The 20344-nt window shown below is 34.9% G+C and overlaps 2 protein-coding genes across 5 annotated transcripts in view; one reads left to right on the forward strand and one right to left on the reverse strand.

Moving 5' to 3' along the window:
- The first annotated feature begins 96 nt into the window (after nucleotides 1-96).
- On the forward strand, nucleotides 97-5905 carry LOC129575504 (activin receptor type-2B). 2 transcript variants are annotated; one of them, XM_055459234.1, is made up of 8 exons: nucleotides 97-1573; nucleotides 2548-2703; nucleotides 2790-2966; nucleotides 3072-3208; nucleotides 3293-3484; nucleotides 3559-3892; nucleotides 3987-4285; nucleotides 4381-5905. In XM_055459234.1, the coding sequence occupies exons 1-8, from the start codon at nucleotides 1531-1533 to the stop codon at nucleotides 4558-4560; spliced, it is 1518 nt and encodes a 505-aa protein (XP_055315209.1). In that variant the 5' UTR covers nucleotides 97-1530; the 3' UTR covers nucleotides 4561-5905. The 2 variants fall into 2 exon arrangements, with proteins under 2 accessions (XP_055315209.1, XP_055315210.1); XM_055459235.1 differs by lacking the exon at nucleotides 97-1573 and adding an exon at nucleotides 2139-2294.
- Nucleotides 5906-6112: 207 nt separating this feature from the next.
- The window catches only part of LOC129575506 (uncharacterized), a 29380-nt gene continuing 15148 nt past the window's right edge, over nucleotides 6113-20344 (reverse strand). For all 3 annotated transcript variants that reach the window (XM_055459241.1, XM_055459239.1, XM_055459238.1), the window contains exons 3-7: nucleotides 9012-9188; nucleotides 8394-8451; nucleotides 8232-8300; nucleotides 7687-8127; nucleotides 6113-7489 (exon numbers count right to left, since the gene is read on the reverse strand). In XM_055459241.1, coding sequence (XP_055315216.1) covers nucleotides 7410-7489; nucleotides 7687-8127; nucleotides 8232-8300; nucleotides 8394-8451; nucleotides 9012-9188 — 825 coding nt within the window. In that variant the 3' untranslated portion in view covers nucleotides 6113-7409. The remainder of the gene's footprint in view (nucleotides 7490-7686; nucleotides 8128-8231; nucleotides 8301-8393; nucleotides 8452-9011; nucleotides 9189-20344) is intronic.

A 20344-nucleotide genomic window follows, 5' to 3' on the forward strand; every position in this document is an offset into this window, starting at 1 on the left:
ATATAGCTATCTCTTTTCATTTGACATTTTTCCTCTCAACTTTTCTGTTTAACATTTTCGCCTAATTCATTTTCATTTACACCCAAATGATGAGTGTTAGAACACATATGTCATCGCACATACTGTTGATGGTTTACGATGTAAACAAATGTGCGCTCACTTTGTTATCAAATTCGCCTAAAGTTCGCATTTTTCTTTTTTGATCAATATTCATACTCAAAGCGGTTGACGTACCAGTGTCAATGCAGTTGGTTGTTTTCATACACTTTGAATAATCTGAAGGAGGAAATGTGACCGATTTGATAAAAGATTGACTTTAGCAATTTTTCTTTTTTCAATGTTCCCCATTTTTTCCCAACTGGAAAAGAGAAGATTTAAGAAAAAGAAAATTCAAATGAAAATGTTAACGATAAACACGAATGCAATGCTCAATAATTTTAAAAGAGATACATTGCTGAGTTCAACAGGTGCAATGGAAAGTGAAACAGATAGTGGACAAATTTACTTTATGGATGTAACAAGAGTCATTGAGTAAACGTTGTTTGTTAGTATTCTCTAACGACTGACCACCAACAAAATGTACGCTCAGATGCAAACTTTTGAGCCATTAAACTATCTGTATTGTGATCTAAATCAAGACAAGCATTCACTAATTTATGAATATGTATTCTAAAATTTAAGTCAAATCGAAATATGAAAGTCAAATTCATTAAGCACCAAATAAACTGCAGAAGCAACAACAACAATGAAAAAAAAATTGTGCATACATAGAAATGGTATAAGGTGAGGATTGTACGTACTTAATGCAGACCGTAACCGATTAAATACTCCGAATACAGAAAGAAAAAAGTATTTTGATGCCTTCAGCATTTTGACATTACACTTTATGTTCGATGTTTGTTTGGTTTGGTAATTAGTATGCCGGCGCCAGGAAATACACTCAACTTAGTTTCAAAATTAATTCCATTTTTTGAATGTTATAATTCAGTGTTGGTTTTGAGATTTTGATAATCGACACAGATTGTCACATATTTTATCCCCAAATGAACCATATGATTCAAAATTAGAATGAATATTTTTCAATCAAATGTTTTCAATGGCATAACTTAGCTTTGAACTGATTCTGATATTTATAAATAAAAGCATTCATTGGGATTAGATGATCTTAAATGTTACTGTTCAGCTACTTTTCTTTGTGTGTTTCTATGTATGTGTGTATTATGTTATTTCGTTTTTATCTCTGGCGCCGGTCTGTCAGACAGTCTTCAGTATAAGCAACCTGAGCGAATGAAAAGCATTTCAATACATACACATTAACATACACAGACCCAAAGCAGACAATGGAATCAACATGGCCGATTCTGTAGGTTTTTTTATGTTGTTGACAAATGTATCAGACAGTCGTACAATTGTTTCCAGCAAAACCGTTTCGTTTGTAATATTAGTGGACAAATGCCAGTAAATTGGTTGAATTTATTGAAAATATAAAACAACAACAACAACAACAACAACAAAATAAACACAAATAAAATGTGGAAGTATATTTCTGCGATTTTATTTATCGGTGCTGTGGGTTAGTTGATATTATTTTATTTCTATTAGAAGTGAATATATGGATGTTTAGCAGTTTTGTGGTGTAAATTTAGTGATTGAAAATCAATAGATTTATTGAAACAGAGAAGACGCGTATTACTTTGTTGATCAATCAATCAATTGGAATCTATCAGTTCAGTTTCAGACGAAATACACTTTTTTTTTTTTACTCAGCTCGGTCTCTCTCTTTCTCTCTCATCAAAAGTCGCCCAGTGTCGCGACAAAGAGCGCGTGTCTCGTGCATTTATGTGTTGTATGCGTGTGTGCAGTTGTATGGATGTGCGTATGTGACTTTTAATATATGCCTTTCACAGTGTATTTTCTATTTTGATCACATAAATAATGGAATCTGCATACTATACTACTGCCTAGAGAGATATTCACATCTATTGCTTTTCTTGCGTAGTTGCTACGAAGGAATAAAAAAAAAAACACTCCATTCCACTTGGCTTTTTTTAGTCAAACGAATCGTCGAACAGACGATTCTTCTGCGGTCTAACGCATTAATTCGTTAAATTTCACTTGACATCAGATTCCGACCATTTATTTTTAGACCAGACATCAAAAAAGCCTCGAGCATCGAGAAAGAGACAGATGAGAAGAGAAGAAGACAAACAAATAATACGAGAGAATATGCCCAATTAAATAGTTTTCATATACGAATATTTGATGCGTAAACGTTTGACGTAGTAGATTGTAATGTACGTGCTGTTGACGCTATTTCGATATTTTCATTTATGTTTCAGTGCCACGGGATATTTCATAATGTTGGTTGTTGTGGAATAGAGAGGAATTTGAAAAAAAGAAAACCAATACGATCACAATACCAACTTTTCATAAGAAAATTCTCTGCTCGTACACCATCATTTCGACAGTTTTTCTCTTACTATTCCAAATGTATCACCACAATGATTTATTCATTTATATTTTTGCATTTGATACTTGTATTCACAGCAACCAATGCCAATGTAATCACATCAAAAGGAGTTGAGTGTGAGTGTTTTAATTCGACACAAGATGTGTGCCGGGATAATGTGGCAAAATGCATTAACAGCGAATACGATCGACCAGGCTCCTGTTTCGTGCTATGGGCCACCGACAACTTGACTGGTTTGTACCCGTTTTCTTTTTGTGTGTGGTTTCATTTTGGAAATAACGAAGATTTTATTTTCCGTTTGTTTGAAATATTTTACCAGGCGAAACACATGTCAAAATGAAGGGATGCTTCACAGACAGTGCATGCAACAATTCGGAATGTATCGATACATCAATGCCGAAGAGAATGAACTTCTGTTGTTGCACGGGCCACATGTGCAACTCGAAGTACAAACTCATGCCGACAACAACGAAGGCGCCAAAAGTCGAAGAAAACAGTAAGTATTCAAGTAGACGTTTGTTCCAGCATTCGTTCACATCAACATAAAAATCGTCATAATCAAAATATCATATTCATTGTTCCTCCATTTGTTCTGATCCAGTTCCACCTCCAGACGACATGAACATTTACAAAATTGTTGGCATTGTTTGCGGTTTCCTTGTGATGGTCGGAGTCGCAATATTCTTCGTATCATTTTACAAAAATAAAAAGAATGCGATGTTCAATGAAATACCAACGGTTTGTGTTGACAGTTGTTTTTGACGTAATAGTTCACAAAAGTATTTTAATGAAATGAAACAACAAAAATTCTCATTTGCACAGAATGAACCCGATGCACATGGATCGAACTCGATGTTGACACAACATCGTCCAATTCAATTGCTTGAACCGAAGGCCAGAGGTCGTTTTGGTGCAGTTTGGCGTGCTCAGCTCAAGTCAGAAGGAGAAGTAGCTGTCAAAGTGTTCCCGTTACAAGATAAAGAATCATGGGTCGTTGAACAAAATATATTCAATGTGAGTTTTATTGAAGAGTACAAAAGTAGTTTATCGTTCGTCTAAATAAAACTAATTGGTTTTCTCTAATACAGCTCACACGAATGAAACATCCAAACATTTTGGAATTTATCGGTGTTGAAAAACATTTGGATAAATCAGAATATTGGTTGATTACTGCTTATCATCCTTATGGATCGTTGTGCGATTACTTAAAGGCGCATACAGTTACATGGCCCGAACTGTGCCGAATTGCTGAATCGATGGCTCGTGGTTTAATGCATTTGCACGAAGAAATTCCGGCAACGAAAACTGAAGGACTTAAGCCAGCTGTTGCACACAGAGATTTTAAGAGCAAAAATGTCCTTCTCAAAACTGATTTGACGGCTTGTATTGCTGACTTTGGACTGGCTCTCGTCTTTCAACCAGGTAGATATTTCGCTTTTCGAAAATGAATATGTCAGGAAATTTGACATTTTTTTTTTTTCTTCTTCAAAATGATTATTTCGATTTATTTCGATAGACACTCCAATCGGTGATACACATGGCCAGGTTGGAACCCGTCGCTACATGGCACCCGAAGTTCTTGAAGGCGCAATCAATTTCACTCGTGACGCTTTCCTTCGCATTGATGTGTATGCTTGTGCTTTGGTTTTGTGGGAATTGGTTTCACGTTGCACCGCTCACGGCGGACCAGTTCCTGAGTACACTCTGCCATTTGAAACTGAATTGGGTCTGCATCCGACACTCGATGCACTACAAGAATTTATCGTTACAAACAAAAAACGACCACCAATCCCAGAATACTGGCGTGTTCACAGCGTAAGTAAACTCTGACACAAAGCTAAGAAATGAAAATGACGTGGAAGAAAAGTGAAGAATACCTAACTTACAAATTATTTTGGTGTTATTTACAGGGATTGAATGCAATGTGTGACACATTAGAAGATGCATGGGATCATGATGCAGAAGCTCGGCTCACTGCATCCTGTGTTATCGAACGTATTTCACAGCATACACGCTACACAAAAACAGAACTTCTTATCGAAACAAATACAGACACACCAACAAAAGATTCAATTGACAGCATCAAGTAATGAGTGCACACTGTCGACTTATAAATATATATAAATATATGATAGGAATAGCAAATAGAAAACAACAACACAGTAAAAGGCAGCAGAAAAAAAAAACAATTTTTGTTGAAAAAGTTCGTCTCCGTATTTATATATGTAGTTAAAAAGCTCTGAACGTTGGTATATTGTTATATTCGTTTTATTTTCGAATTGTATAATGTACAATCCATCAAGCAACACCGACATATATTATGCAAACATGCAAATGTCGATTCATCAAACATTATTCTATACAAAAACTTATATATATATATATCTATGTAACTATTTTCATTTTGATTATTGTCATCCTCATTGTCTCACACATGCAAGCATTGCTAATATGTTCCGATTCGTTGAAGGAGCGCCACAAATTGGCCACATATTTTTTGATTTATTCAATTTAGTTCTCTGTCTTCTTTTTCTCTTCATTTTTGTCACAAAAAATGCATCCTCACTGTTTCGATTTGTTTAGAGGATTTAATTTGTAATTTATGAGAAAGATCTATTTTGGTTTAAGAAGACTGTTGAAAATTATGATGTCAGAATGAGTTCAGGAGTTAAGAGGAATTTATAAGGAATAGATACTCGTTGGCATCGAAAGATATATATTTTTTTTTAATTCGACGTGCTTCGAGCATGAGAATCTGACTTAAATTTAATTATTATTCAAAATAATTTTCTTGCAAACGAAAAACGAAAAAAAAAACTAGCCGTTATTTTTCTACTGAAAAAAAGTGATAGGAAGTGTTGCTCTGGAAAAGAATGTATTTTTGACAAACTTACCCTGCAAAAAAAAAACTCCGCTTTTATGCTTTGATTGCAATTCTGGTTAATTCAGACAATTTTTATGCTCAAGCGAAATGGACTCGTTCTATAATATTTTTTACTCTCTAAATCGAAATGGAAATTCATTTATTTTGTAAACGATTCTCGCGAAGTGTCCTCCTCAAATAAAATCTAAGCGTGTTTTCGCAGATAAGGAACACAATGAAATCACATATCATCAAACCACATTTTAAGTCAATATTTAGTCCATATATTGTTTGTACAAGGCCGCAAAATCTCCGAATTTTTAAACACATAACATTTATTGTTCAAATCATGTGAACACGTTTAGTAGATTACGATTAGTAGATAAACTATATAATTGAAGAAAAAAAAAAAAGGAAAATAACAATGGAATAAAATAAACATTTATACAATTCAGAAAGAGAGTCAGTGCAGCTAAGAATGCTAAACAAAACTGAACAATTTGGAAACTCAATGAAGTCGTAATTGTAGTATTTTAAATATAAATGAAAATCATCATCAACAACAACAAAAATGAATGAATATTTGTATCATAGCACTTACAAATGGAATAAAAAATAAAACGCAATTAACAAATTTATAATAATAATTTGAAACGTGTTTCTTTTGGGCGTATGATTGTAGTGGTGATGGTGGTGGTGCGGCTGCCAAAGAAGCAGAAGCGTGGTAATTTTTCCAGCGTTAACACGTTTTCTGGGGGTAATTGCAAAACAACTTAATGTGAATTTTAATGAAATTTTTTTTATTTGAATTGAATAAAAATTAATGCTGACAATTTTATTTCCACCAATTTGATGATAAATAATTATTATGACTTAGTAAATATGATGCAAATATGCGTTTATACGTCAATATATGCTCGAAAAAAAAAAAAAACTTTTAGGCATTACAAAAAATTAAGAATCACTCCCAAATTATTTTCATAGTTTTTTTTTCGCATTTCTGCATTTTGGTAATTTATCCCATTGAATATAGTACATTAGCAATAATTGAATAACTAACAAAACAAAAAATAGTTCTAAATCTTTATTCATGCCTCATTCGATGTTACTGTTGATCGTAATAAAAAAAAATCCAAATTTTTTCCAATGAGATTTGACCGTTCGCTAAAGAATACAGCGAACAAATCGACTCAGTTGATGGTTATTTTTGCATGAACCAAAAACTCTGCTCAAAGCATCTAATAAAAACACAAATGCTCAAACTTAGATCAGTTCAGAAATGAATCAATTCAAGGCAATCTGTAGTCTTTTTACACCTAATAGTTCGTAATAAAATGGTTTTGAAAAGAAGAGCTACACAGAAGAAAAAAAATTAATACAAAAATTCATTTGGTACCAGCTATCGCTTCATCACATCGGAATTCTTCTTATTCCTCCTTTTCAACTAAATCAATCCTTTAATCCTTCTCGAAAAGAAAATTTACGGAGAGTAAAATGAGTATTTGACAAATATGCTACTTCAGTTGTTCAAGTTATATGTTAATTTTACAATTTTTCTCATTTATTGTGATATATGTTCCGTTGTATATCTATAAATTTGATGCTAAACTGTTCTGAGATATGTGACATTTTGTGTATGGTTTTCATTTGTTTTTTTTTTTTCAAAAGGAATGAAAAAATAATGACAACAATCATCTTCTAAAACGGATTATTGAGCACAATGATTTAGTGGTTGACCTCTATGACTGTCATCGTATTGGCAAACTAATTGGTTTGCAAATATTTCTCATAACACGAACCGATTAAAAACATAATAACTATTGTATGTTCGTGTGATTTGTCCAAAGTCATAAAATCTACGGTACAAATCGCAAACCTCGTTCGTCTTAATCGAATTGTCATGTGGTGCTACATAGAAAACGATTCAGGGTACATACTAACTGTGGTATATATATGTTTTGGATGATGATTAATGAAAACTATAATGTGAATGCCGTATAAAATGGAACTGAGAGGATATATTGAGTGTTTGTGTGTGTGTGTGTGTATGTATGTGTCCGATTCGTTCGTCCCATATTATTGGATTGGAACAACTTTTTGTGTCAGTGGTTCGGTTGGTGATTCAGAATCACTACATGATGTTGGCTGATAATTTCCTAATGATGTAGAAAAAAGCATACAAAAAATAAATGATATATATATATATTTATATTGTATAGAAGAGAGAAAAAAATAACGTTCTCGTCCTGAACATGATTTTAGCTATGGACGGAAATATGAAATCAATACCATTGGCATATTCTAAGAATCTATGTAAACGGAACACATTAAAAAGACCATCTCTTGCACCTACCATTGTTCAAGTCGCTTAAATTGGGCATATTTTCGGTTTTTGCATTGGGCAAAAGTAGATGTGCGTCTTCGTATTGATCATCTGCTTCAAAATCACTCTCGGACACATCACCGTTGTTATCTTCCTCATCTTCGAGCAATGAATTCGAATAGGAATGTGTTGTATTTTCACTTTCTGCATTCGATGATATTGATTTGTTCGACTCAATCGAAAATTTCTCCTCGAAATCACTTTGATTGTAGTATTCGTCAGATTCTTCACTGCTACTGTCACCACTGTTATTCGATAGGTTGCCCAAGTCATCGATATTCTCATCTAATCGATGGAAAAAACAATGGCGATGTGGTACACCTACATTTTGTACTTCTTCATCTTCAGGCGTAAATATTACATTGCTGTAGTTTTCATTTTCCTCATCACTCGACGACCGCTCCTCCATTGCTGCCGGTGTTTAAAAACCACACACATACACATTATTACAACTTTTTTTTTGTCCAATTAGATAACTTATGAGAATAGTTTCATACATAAAAGCAACAACTTACATCTCATGCGTTCTTCAATCAATGGGCAAAATTCTTTGGCGGTAATGTTGTTCGGCTCGAAGTCAAGTACTGTGAAAAAGAAGTGCATTGAATGAGATCGGGAACTGTGCGAGATGAAGACACCACAGAGGTGTGAAAAGCAATTCAAAAGCAATAACTTACTGAGTTTGCAATACTTAAGGGCTTTTCGATAGTCTTTTTGCATCACCGCTGACAAGAACTAGGCAAAATGGAAGTATACGTTATTCATTATTGATCAAAACGACCTCAATGTAAACGCTTTCTCACTGTAAAACAGCCCGAATTTATGCTATACTATTTCATATATGGCGGTGTATAGTTTCAGGATTCTGTTTTGGTGTGAAAGCGTAAAGTATGCTCATGTAAATACATTGGGATTTTTCATTGCACAAACGCAAATATCCTCATGGTAAATAACATAATTTAAATATGAATTCATAGTTTATAGTATTGACAGCGCGCCAAGTGGAAATATTCGACTTAATTTTTTATAAAATTAACATTTTCCGCTTTTATAAACTTGAATAATACGCAGAGCACAAGAAATATTCAGTAAAATGGTTTAACTCGGTGGAGATTTTTTTTTTTTCGATTTCGGTTCACCTTCACATTAATACCAAACTCAGATTTATCACCGCACAGCAGATAAGTACCAATTGATGTTTTTTTTTTTTTAATTGCAAAACTAAACTCATCAATATGGCCACAAAATAGATTTCGATGTATATATTTTTCAATAATTCGCATTTTAATAGCTACCTCTGCTAAATACTCCGTTGGTGCTGACATACTTTCATCGGCATCTGTATACTCGGAAGCGGATAAACTCTGGCTCAAATCATCATTAGACGTCGACGAGGTGATCGGAATCACTGAACTCGATGACAACTTCACATTGACCGTGTTATTACCGTTCGGTTCCTCGATCATTATGACCTATTGCGTGAATCGAGATGGAGAGAAAAAAAACCACATCCAATATTAAAAAGCTATTCAAAATGTGTGTGTACATTATGAGATTGTGCACAATGCCGAACAAAAGCAACCCGTTAAATCTTACCACTTGAATCATGTTTGGCTACGAGATTTAAAATACATTCAAAACATTGTTTGAAAACCTAATAATGCTTGGACACGTTCAAAAACTTAGTTGCAACAATTTTATCGGAGAGTCACTATGCAAGTGAGAATGATAGAGAACACGAAAGTGTAACCCAACAAACATACGAATTCGTGTTGATTTCGAACAGTAAAACTCATAAATTATCTTGTAATGCGGTTATTTGGTCTTAGGTGTTCTTGTTACATAAATAATTTTGCAAAAATGAATATGTTCATTGTTCGAGCATAGTTAACTGCTCGTTACGCTGGAACGCTATTATCACTTTTATTTAAGGTGCGCGCGCGAGATAGAAAAAGACAGAGTGAGGACGACACAATCACTTTGCTGAAAAACACGGGACATGAACTCGTAAATTTTACGGTAAAGTTTCTCGCTCACGTGCGAAACCCGCTTTTTAAACTTATATGTTATTCATTTATCACGTTGATTTTTCTCGGTAGTTTTCGCTTTTGAAGAAACAGTTCCCGGTTGGTTGAGTTTAGTTTGACTTGATTCTCGTTTTCAGCGAGTGGTAAATTCCGTCAACATCGTTCAACTGTTCTGGATAAACTGTTTTCGAGCTCTCAATTTCACTTGTAGCCGTTTGCCGATCAATGCCGCGGCGATTTCATTTGATGAAACTTCCTTTATGTGAACATATGTGCATATTTTCCACTTGTGCCCTTATTTAAATACAAATGGCCAGCCAATTCTCGATGCAATAAAGGGCCAAAACTGTACAGTGTACACAACGGAAAGCAAAGCAAAAATACGAATAAAAGTGAAAACGTTCACTCATCAGTCCAACCATTTTTTTTCTTCTATTTTTTCTTGCAAAAATAGATAAATGACCTGCAGTAATTTTTCCTTTCAGTATAACCCGACTTTCGAGCTCATTTTCGATAATAAACTACCAAACAACATGAAATGCAAATAAAGAGATATAAAACGAGGCCAACGGATCCAATAAAACTCTGTGTGCGAAAATCCCACTCCATCGTGCGCGACTCCCCATATGTTCTATTATAGTTCGCACGATGAAATGTCAATGTCAGGGCATTCCATCCCAACCAAGCAATTATATTGGTAGTCGAATAGAGCGAGAGCGGTTGATTTTTTCGTTAGATTTTCCGTTTTTCGCTGTTGTTTTCTCTGCGTTTGGGAATAAGAAAATATTTGTATATGCATTGTGGCAGCTAGGAATGGATTATATATGCATATGATCGACGACAGCGACGGCACACGACGAAAGGCAAAAATCAGGAAGAGAATATTAAATCTTCCAAGCAATTTGCACATGAAACGATAAAATTTGCACACTCAGCACAAAACTAAATGCATGCATGCATAGCAAGTATTAGTATGGCAGCAGTAACGAGCTCTCTGCTTGTTCTTTTTTCTCCATCGAAAAAAAAAAATGAAAATCTCATTTAATTTTCATGAAATATATATGTATACTTTTTCTTGTGCAATTGTTTTTTCATTCTCTCATGTTTAAACGAAAATGTGGCCAAAAAATGTTGAATATATAATTATAACTGGAAAATAATTGCATTAAACTTTTTCTCCGAATTTGTTTTTATTTTTGTTCGATGTTTTTCGTATTTCTTCGTTTTGATTTGCACAACTAGCTAAATCACGCAATAGGAATATTATTGGTTAAAAAAAAAGTTGCCAACGAAGAAACTATTTTGGTTTTTGTTCGCATTAGTTTTTCTCAGATACATAAATTCGAATGTAAACCACAATCACAATCGTGCAGATAGAATTAAGAAGACAACTTGTGAAAATCGTCATTTTTCACGAATTACTGTGCACATTATCAATGGAAAATGGTATAAATGAACAAGAGAAGAACATTGAGGGAAAGAGAGATAAATGGAGAACAAAATAATATAGTTTGGGCAGGCGACAAATGCACTAAAAGAAGAACTGAACTGAACTGAAATATTGTCGGCTGTATCATTCAATAGAGTCTAAACCAGATTGCATTCGTTTTTGTTGGTTTTTTTTTTCAACGATAAAGACAAATTTTTTGTTATATTTTCACCAGACTGGTGCTACTGATTACGAATTCAAGATGACATTAAACGGTGTGTCCATGTATTTCTTAATATGGTTCATCGTGTGGCCGAGTGATATTTTGTTGGCTGACAGTTGTGAAAGTAATTTTAATCCCTTCTGCCATCTGAAAACATTCTCAACAGCATTATGCCAACATTTGTTTTTGCACTGTGGCTTCTCTGTAATCGAGAGTCACATACACACAGCAGATTTATAAATAGAATATCAAATTCCGTGGCCAAGCGTAATGTAGTGAAATTTCTCCTCTTAAGGTTCGTGAACTCCCTTCTTCAAAAGAAGATGATGGCAATTGTTTCGACAAAACAGATAAAAATAAAAAGAACTTTCACGGAATGGCTCGAAGACGTATCAAGTATTCTATATATTGTTTTTCCCATTGTTTTCACTCATAGTTTGTATGATGTAAAAGGAACGAACGAAAAAAATATGGATTATCTGAATGTGCAATAAAACAAAAGGTGCAAAATAATTAATGACATTTGAAAAGTATGAAGTGCAAGAAATTGCAATTAATTTTCGTCTCATCGTTGGAAAAATTGATGAATCTCTCGTTGATTCGGCAATCACTTGAAACGAAGAAAAAATCGATTATTGTTGAAAAAAAAATTAAATCACCGGTTTCATGGCATAAAAATTGAAGCTGAATAGTTAGAATCATCTGACCATTTCCAATATTATGATATACGAACAACAACAAAATCTGATCATCCACAACACACTGCACCTTTCGAATTTTCCCATCGATTCTACCTTCATCGCTTTTATTTTTATTCATGCGCTCGGTCTACAAATGCACCTGATTCAATCATATGTTTCTTCTTTTTTTTTTTTTATCAACCTTCGAGCCAATGGAAAATACAGAGTCTTATATTTGAAATGAAAAAAAAAAAATCGAGACGGCAAAACAGGTGGATTCGCCTTTTTCTAGTGAGTTCGGCGTTTTTATTTTGTGTTTTGTTTTGGAAAGGAAATTAGAAATTAAATGTGATTGAAACGGAGCCTGGGAAACTGCCTTTTTTAATGGTTCAAAACGAAGACGACGCTACGACGTCGACGACGATGACGAAGACGATCAAGTGTGTGAATATTGAAGAGAGCAGGCAGATAGGCAAATGTCTAACGATTAAAATAAATGACACGAGAAGCATAAAGAGTACCGTTTTGCTTTTCTGAAAGAGCATCCACATAATGAATTAACATAGATGTATAGCAAAAATGAAAATAAAAGCAAATGCAAGAAGAATATGGCGCACGGTACTGATGGCAGACTCACGAAGACATCATTTTGCATTAATGAATTGTATAACGAAAAATCCAAGCGATACAACGGAACGGGCAACAGTTTAATCTACCATATATATACAAATTGCTGAACGGCTGAGTTGCGACTGCAACTGCGAGCACATTTTATGCGACGCTTGATGCAGTCTGCCACAATGGTAATTACAGCCACACTGAAAATGCATCGCGCATATCGTATCGGTTTCATAGGTTAAGTACACATAAACTCTAAATCAAATCGCCGTTTTATTGTGAAACCACACCAATTACCCACCAAAAGAACGACAACCAACCACGTTAAACGTTTATGCTGCTAAAGGCCCGATGCTTTTTTTCTTCTTACTACCAATTATTCCGTGCTTTTCGCGTAATGCATTTCATATGCAGAGAGAGATGAAAAACTAACTCGCAATTTCAGAAAGAAGAAATGAGACGTTTTTTCGGCGCAATTTAGGTTGTTAGATGGCTGTTCATTTGATTTCTTTGTGCTATGCAATTGCAATGGCAACAACGTAAAACGAAGATGCGGCAAATTTAGTGTGACCTGAATTTGATCAGCTAGCGCTCTGTCTCTCTAATCACTCGGTGTAAGAACATATATGGAGAAAATGTTATGTGAAAAAAAAAAAACATAAATAAATGGTTGAATTGGACTCCCTCGCATTGAGATATTGCACAAAGCCAAATCGACTGGACAACATAAATCTTTGTGTCAAGATTTGAATGGGATTGGGATGTGTATGGTCACATGTCACTTGTTTTTGTTAAGAGTGTTTTTTTTGTTGTTGTTGTTATTGCTGTTACTTTTGTGTATCTTTTCATTTTCTTCTTATTTTTGTTTCTTTTATTTCAATTGAAATTTTTAGTGTTTCGTGCACTCGAACCGAGAGCAATTTATTACATTGGTACGATGCTTCTTTATATTTCTTCGGCTCCAATGTGATTTTCGTGTGAAAATTGCGATCTTTTCAATCAACTGAAAAATAAAAAAAAAAAATGAATTGAAGTGAAAGAGCAAACGCTGAAACAGTGCAGCAAAGAGAAGAAAAACAGAAAACAAGAGAGAGAAATACATTGCACTCAGCCGATCGCACTGTGGTAAAGGAAGCCTGTTCAATGCAAAATACAGAATGACTGAAAAACTAAACTTATAGTCTAGTTTCAAGTAGATACAGTTGCGAAACAAAAGCCCATCTATCGAAGAATTAAAATCGATAGTTTTGTATGTCTTCGATGCGCCACAGCTCACGATATTTACCTATAGTTTGGGCCTGTTGTTTTTATATCTCCTCTTCATTTTGGTATTTTTCATTCCATCTGGTGTACATTATTATCATTATTATAACAACAAATGCACAAGCTGTCGCTGCTGCTGCTGCTGCTGCAACATACGAAGAGAGTGAATGCAAGAACGATGAAAACCAATAAAAATAAATTTTGAAGAAAATCCAAAATGTTGGCTTTAAGATGGAAAAGAAGTTGAAACACAAAGCAGAAACGCTTCGCCGTGAGGGAGAGAACGGGAGAAATTTTGCTGATCGTTTCTCTCTCTCTCTCTCTCTCTCGCTCAAATTTGATGTAAAAACATTCACACTGCAATGGAACTGAAAATAGTTACAATGCCAAACAAATGGCCATTGCTCTAAGGTATCGAATTCATATTTCGTATCGTGCTTGGATTTCGTTGAATGAGGCCTTTTCTGCCATTGCTGATGTCGTTGTCGTCGTAGTAGTTGTTGTTCTTCATGCACTGCTCGACTATTATTGCCTTTGTCACTGAAAGTGTTGTTGGAAAAGACCTTTGGGGTGAAACAAATCAAATCGGACAATGTGTACGTTTCTTGGCATTTTTCATAGATTTCAGCAGCCGAATATTGTTATATTGAACACGACGAAAAGAAATTTTGAATTGTAGTAATTCATTCAAATGAAGCAAACACAAAAATGAAGCAATCAATTCTTTCCACTTCACTAATTCAATTGATCGAGAACTATCTTTCTCTGTATTATACATACATACTGGATTCGATGACGCTGATGCAAAACAGTCGTTGTCGTTGTCGTCGTTTGGCGTACAAAAGGTGCACATCAACGATTCAAAGGAATATTGTGCATTCCATGCGACTCGCGATGTCGTAACATTTCATTTCAACTTTTATTAACACACACTTAATATATATATGCACATTTTGCATCGTTGATACTACACCAACATACGTGTATAACAAAAACAAGCAATTAAATGCTAAAATGCCATACTATTGACGTGCAAGCGCTCATCCACTGTCCGAACGAAGCAGTTTTTACTATTTATATCTAATAGATTTATTTCTAACCGATACATATGACATCAACAATTTATTGAGATAAATAATGATATTATACACCGTTTCCATTTTCAATTTTTCGCTTCGAATTGCATTTGTGGATTTGTGCATTTGTGCTCAAAATACGAGACAAGTAAAAAAAAAATTCATCGATGAATCAATTCTCGTTCGAACGTTTTCAACAACAAACCATTCGAAAAAGTCATCGATTGGGTTGTCATTGAAGTTACCGCTATGAAATTGCTTCTAAGCCAAAAATATGTCTCGTTTCTTTTTTTGTTCGATTTGCCCGAAGGTCAATTAACGTGAATTCCGAAATTCAAATGTTACGTATCGTAATACACTTATCGTATACACTTATACTAGTGTATTTCACATGACATAATTTCAGGTATTTGCATACATACCGAGTTCATATACAAATCTTTGCCATCATCAACTATTTATCAGGTTTCGTTACAAAAAAAAAAAATAAGTGTGTTTGATGAAAGTGGCCCCAGTTCAACGTAACTCATTTTAAATGCGTTAATGACAGAGAAAAATGTGTTCAAGTTCAAATGATATGGTTACCTCGAACTTGCCAAGATATAACCGTATCGAAAAATTCCCTTCCGGATTCTGATTTTCATGCAAATATTATCACAAATCTCACACAGGGTATTTAATACTCGATTTTCTCCATTTTTTTTTTAACGCATTTAAGAAAAGGTTTTTAAGTCTTCCGTGTGAAAAAAGTGTTTTAAGGGCAAAAAACGACTAGTTTTCGTTGATTTCACGCATTGATTTTTTTACGTTTGCATCAGCAGTTGTCGCCTAACACCCACATCCTGTAGTCAGTTCCTTCAATGTATTTCCTTCGTGATAAATAATTGATACCTAACGTTACTTTTGAAAGAAGAAGAAGAAGAAGAGGAAGAAAGAACCTTATTTCCGAACCAATACAGATGGTGGAAGCAGCGACAGTGAATAACATGGGCAAGTGTGCCGAATGGTATTATTATTAAAAGTTATTCCCCATACGTATGCGACACACGTAGGAATATTAATGGTTAAGTGGTGGATATGTGTGTGATTTGGCCGAAAGAGCAATAGATGAACGGCAACAACAACGCATCGTGCATGTAATTTGCCTCGTTTTCTCTCCCTTCCGAAAAAAATCACTTCCTTTTTATACGTTACTACAGGAAAAAAGGAAGAAAAAAAATCATATCCGGTTTAGTCAACTTTTTTTTCCTTCACCTTACCAATGCAGCCGCTGACATTTCCAAAAGGAATCCCTCTCTCTCTCCATTACTCACTCACTCACTCTTACACACACTTTATTTCGGCAGCTTTGTTTACTTGGTGTTTGTTTAAATTGCCCAGCACTTACGAGTACAAGGAGCACATCCTATGTACACTCATATGGGTAGGGCATTAGCATTTGTTTGCTCAATAGTTTGCTGCTTTATTTTTTCTTCGTTCGATTGGGAAGACCATCAACCAAAAAAGAGACCATATGTGCGATGAAATTTCAAGAGACAAAGTGAGAGAGAGAGAGAGAGAGAGAGTGTTTGTGTATGTATAGATGTTTGTTTGCGTTCATAGTAAGTTCACAGATGTACAATGTTTCCAATTTAGCACCTTGATTTGTTCTTCTTGATTCTTGTAACGTAATGAACAAGAGAGGAAAGCGATACGAGCCCAACACAAAAATACCATAGAAGGAGCACATCGAAATAGAATGAAAATCAACATACGTCGCACACCATGAGCATATGCACGTTCTTTTGTACAAAATCATTCGATGCATACATCGATCGAATGTCGAAAATAAATGCGTAGACATATGAAGTGTGTATTTTTGGTGTCATTAGTGAAGGTGAAGACATCCAGAAGGTCGAGGCAAAATATACACTTTGATAACTGTTCATTTTATGTTTTTTTTTTCTTTTTGGCAGAGGAAGAGCTTGGAAACAAATTTTGAACTATTTCCACAGATGTAGATCAACTGAACGAACGGTATCACCTCACAAACCAAAGTGATCGAACTTGAAATCAAATAAAACAATTTGGGGATGAGATCAAATTCGACGATCTTCTTTGAAATACAGAATTGGGTGTTTTTAGTCGAAAAGATGAATGTGAAGCAGAATGCTGTGTTCAATGTTTGCATATGTCGTTTTTTTTTAAATAGAAACAAAACCCATAAATACTGCGACGGCAGCAGTTGGAGAAAAACAAAAGGTCAGCTGGATGGGCATGAGCATACAGCATCGGTATCATTTTTCTTTGACTCATTTCTTCTTATCTCTGTTTGATTTCTGTTTGTTTCATTTCGTTTTTTTTTTTTCTATTCCAAACATCCAAATGATGATTTTTGGTGAAGCTAAAAAAATCGATATGCTTTTTATATTCTTTTATTTTTGCAATATCATTGGTGCTTGCACGCACATTTGCTGGTTGGCCGATAGAAGGACAAGATGATCATGTGGGTAAGTATTTTGTGGTTTTGAATGAACCACAAAATCGAAAGCCAAAATTAAAGAGAGAGAGTGAAAGAGAGAGAGAGAGAGAGAGAGAGAGAGAGAGAGAGAGGAAGAAGGGAAAAAGCACATTCGCAAGGCAAAAGTGAAGAATACAATACGAACAGGAACATAAGTACGAGATCCAATGCTATCACCAAGAATATCGCACCTGTCACGCATTTCGCTTCAGCTTCTTCTTCGTCCAAGCAATGTTCCATATATGTTTTTCGAGTGTGTGTTATTTTTCCGCTTGTTCAGTTTGTATTAATTCCCGAGCATTAATTGATGCCGATACATATTCTAAATGGTTCGACGCGTGACACGTGTCTGTCAGACTGATTATACACTATTAAAAAGAATGCATCTGCTGTGCTACGCCTTTGCGTGTGTATGCGGTGTGTGTGTGTGTGTGTGTGTGTGTGAATGGCTCACTATTACCTTATGCACATTTCACCGGCAACGACGACGATGACGACGAATGGGAAATACGTGCATAACATGGTGTTTAGTTAACGCGCTTCCACTATGCTTTGTGGTTCTTCCTTTGCCAGTTCGGAGGACTTATGGTAATTTCATTTCATTTTCTCTCTGCACTTTTTGATTCATTCGCCAGCCAGCCAGCCAAACAGCCAACCAGCCAACCAGAGATCATTGACAAACACGATGACGGCTAAACTGAACATCTGAATATGCAATATTGTTGCGCAGAATTTGGAGACACGACGAAAAAAAAAAAAATTTAGCACATGCAGCCGTTTGCATATTGCGATCGTAGCGTCAATGTGCGATCAGTCGTTGTTATTGCTTTTTTTCTCTTCTTTTCACGTTTTCATTTTCGCGCTGAAAACGGTTCTTGTTGCAGTTTGTTCGTAATTAAAATAATTACTGTTGATTTTGTATGAAATGAGACCGAATATTACAGAAGTACATATTAAGTTCAACATGTGTTAACATCGGCATCGGCATCGGCTTATTTAGTCTTACACTGGCAATATTGTGCGCACATAATGAGATTTCATGGTTCAATTTTCAAACAGAAAAAAAAACAGCACCTTCTATGCCTTGTTTATTTAGGTTCATTCTTCGTTTTTTCTCTCGTCTATTCTCTTTGCTCATGTGCAATTTTGCATGACTCAAAAGTAATGCCACCAACATAGTATTGCTTCAAATATTGTCATCTAATCATCAAAGGTATTTATCGTTCCACTTCGATTACGTCGGCTAGATCTAAATATTTCGGTTCGGGAGGTCCTTTGAAAGAGTATGCTTTGTGTATACATGAATATCGGAGACAAATCATCAAACGTCTTATCGGCAGAAAAAAAAGGACCACATTCCAGTCGCGGCGAATCAAAAGTATGGCGAACACTTGAATTTTCCATTTATAGCATAAAACATACTCAAGTTCAGTATGGTAAAAAGTAATTGTGGGCAGCCGGTTCAATCGGGCTCAATGTGTATGCGCACTCAGCGACAAAGCATAATTATGATTAATCAATGAACTCAATTGTCAAAACATATTGCAGTTTTGCATTTTTGCATGAATTTTGGAGACGGCTGCCTCGGCTTCTTGTAAAACCATTTATTGAAATTGATTGGAAAACTGAATAAAAACAAAGGCAAGTACGATAATCGTTGTTTAATATCAGCACAGTGTAGAGGAAAGGACAAAGCGCAAGCTGAACCATTTCCACATTTATTACGATGCTGTGTGTGTGTGTGTGTGTGTGTATGCATATGCACTTGGAGCATTTGGTTTTTTTTTTCAAGAATGGAAAAAAGCAGATGCTATTTTCCATTTGTTTTTACGGGTTTTTCGTTCTTGGCTCATTTATGAAGAAATGTTGTGGATATTTCGAATGCGTTTGCATGCCATAGTCGTTGCCAAAAAATATGGTTTTACTTTTCACTTAAAATGTGTTTTTCTACATATTTCTTCGGTGCTTCTATATCGTCCTAATGCAAAGCATTTTGCCAGTTTTTTCCGTCTTCCGAAAAAGTTTATCGTGAGATAAATGCATCGAAACGGGGAAAATTCCCGTGCGGACGAAGGTTTTCCCAAAAAAAACTATGAGTATACTATGAAAACTATGAGTATAATGATTCCAACGAAAGTCGAGTCTAAGAAACGCATACCTTCAGTGTTCCAGGAAAAAAAAAATGTTTCTCTATTATTGACAACAGATGGGAAATTTTCTCCAAATGTATGATTTATGCAGATTGTCTTGAATGACATCACAAAGCAAAGATAATAGTAATAAAATAAATTGCTTATGCTTGGATTTTCCCATCAGCAAGACAGTAAATAATATTAGTTGAAATGTGATTTCCTTCTAAGTAAACGATTTATTGTCGGTGAAAATAAAAACTGATTAGCCAAAAAAGTGTAGGCATGCATCTCAAAATTAAAAGTAAAATAAGTAGATGAAGAGTCTTGTCGCTGAAAAAAAAATCATTCTGTAAGAATGAACAAACCAAAGAGAAGACCCCGCTACGCATCTATTGTTATGGCACACATGGGCAACAAAAGATGATCGTGTGCTGAGATGGAATATCACTTCTCAACCGAAAAAAATAATACGCTAAAACTCCGTAGAAATGAAATTAAAAAAAAAAAAAAAATAACACACCGTAATGAAAATGCTTAGACTTCTGCCAAAACATACGAATTTATTATATTGAGCATAGTTTCGGAATTGACGTACGTAACCATTCGAACGAATGGCGAAGCAAAAGGTAAGACGTGATAACAAAGAAGAAGAAGAAAAGAAAAGAAAAAAAAAAAACCTT

Source organism: Sitodiplosis mosellana, unplaced genomic scaffold (genome assembly GCF_009176505.1).
Source record: "Sitodiplosis mosellana isolate CC-2019 unplaced genomic scaffold, AAFC_SMos_1.0 Smas_scaffold_6167, whole genome shotgun sequence".
Taxonomy (NCBI): Eukaryota; Metazoa; Arthropoda; class Insecta; order Diptera; family Cecidomyiidae; genus Sitodiplosis; species Sitodiplosis mosellana.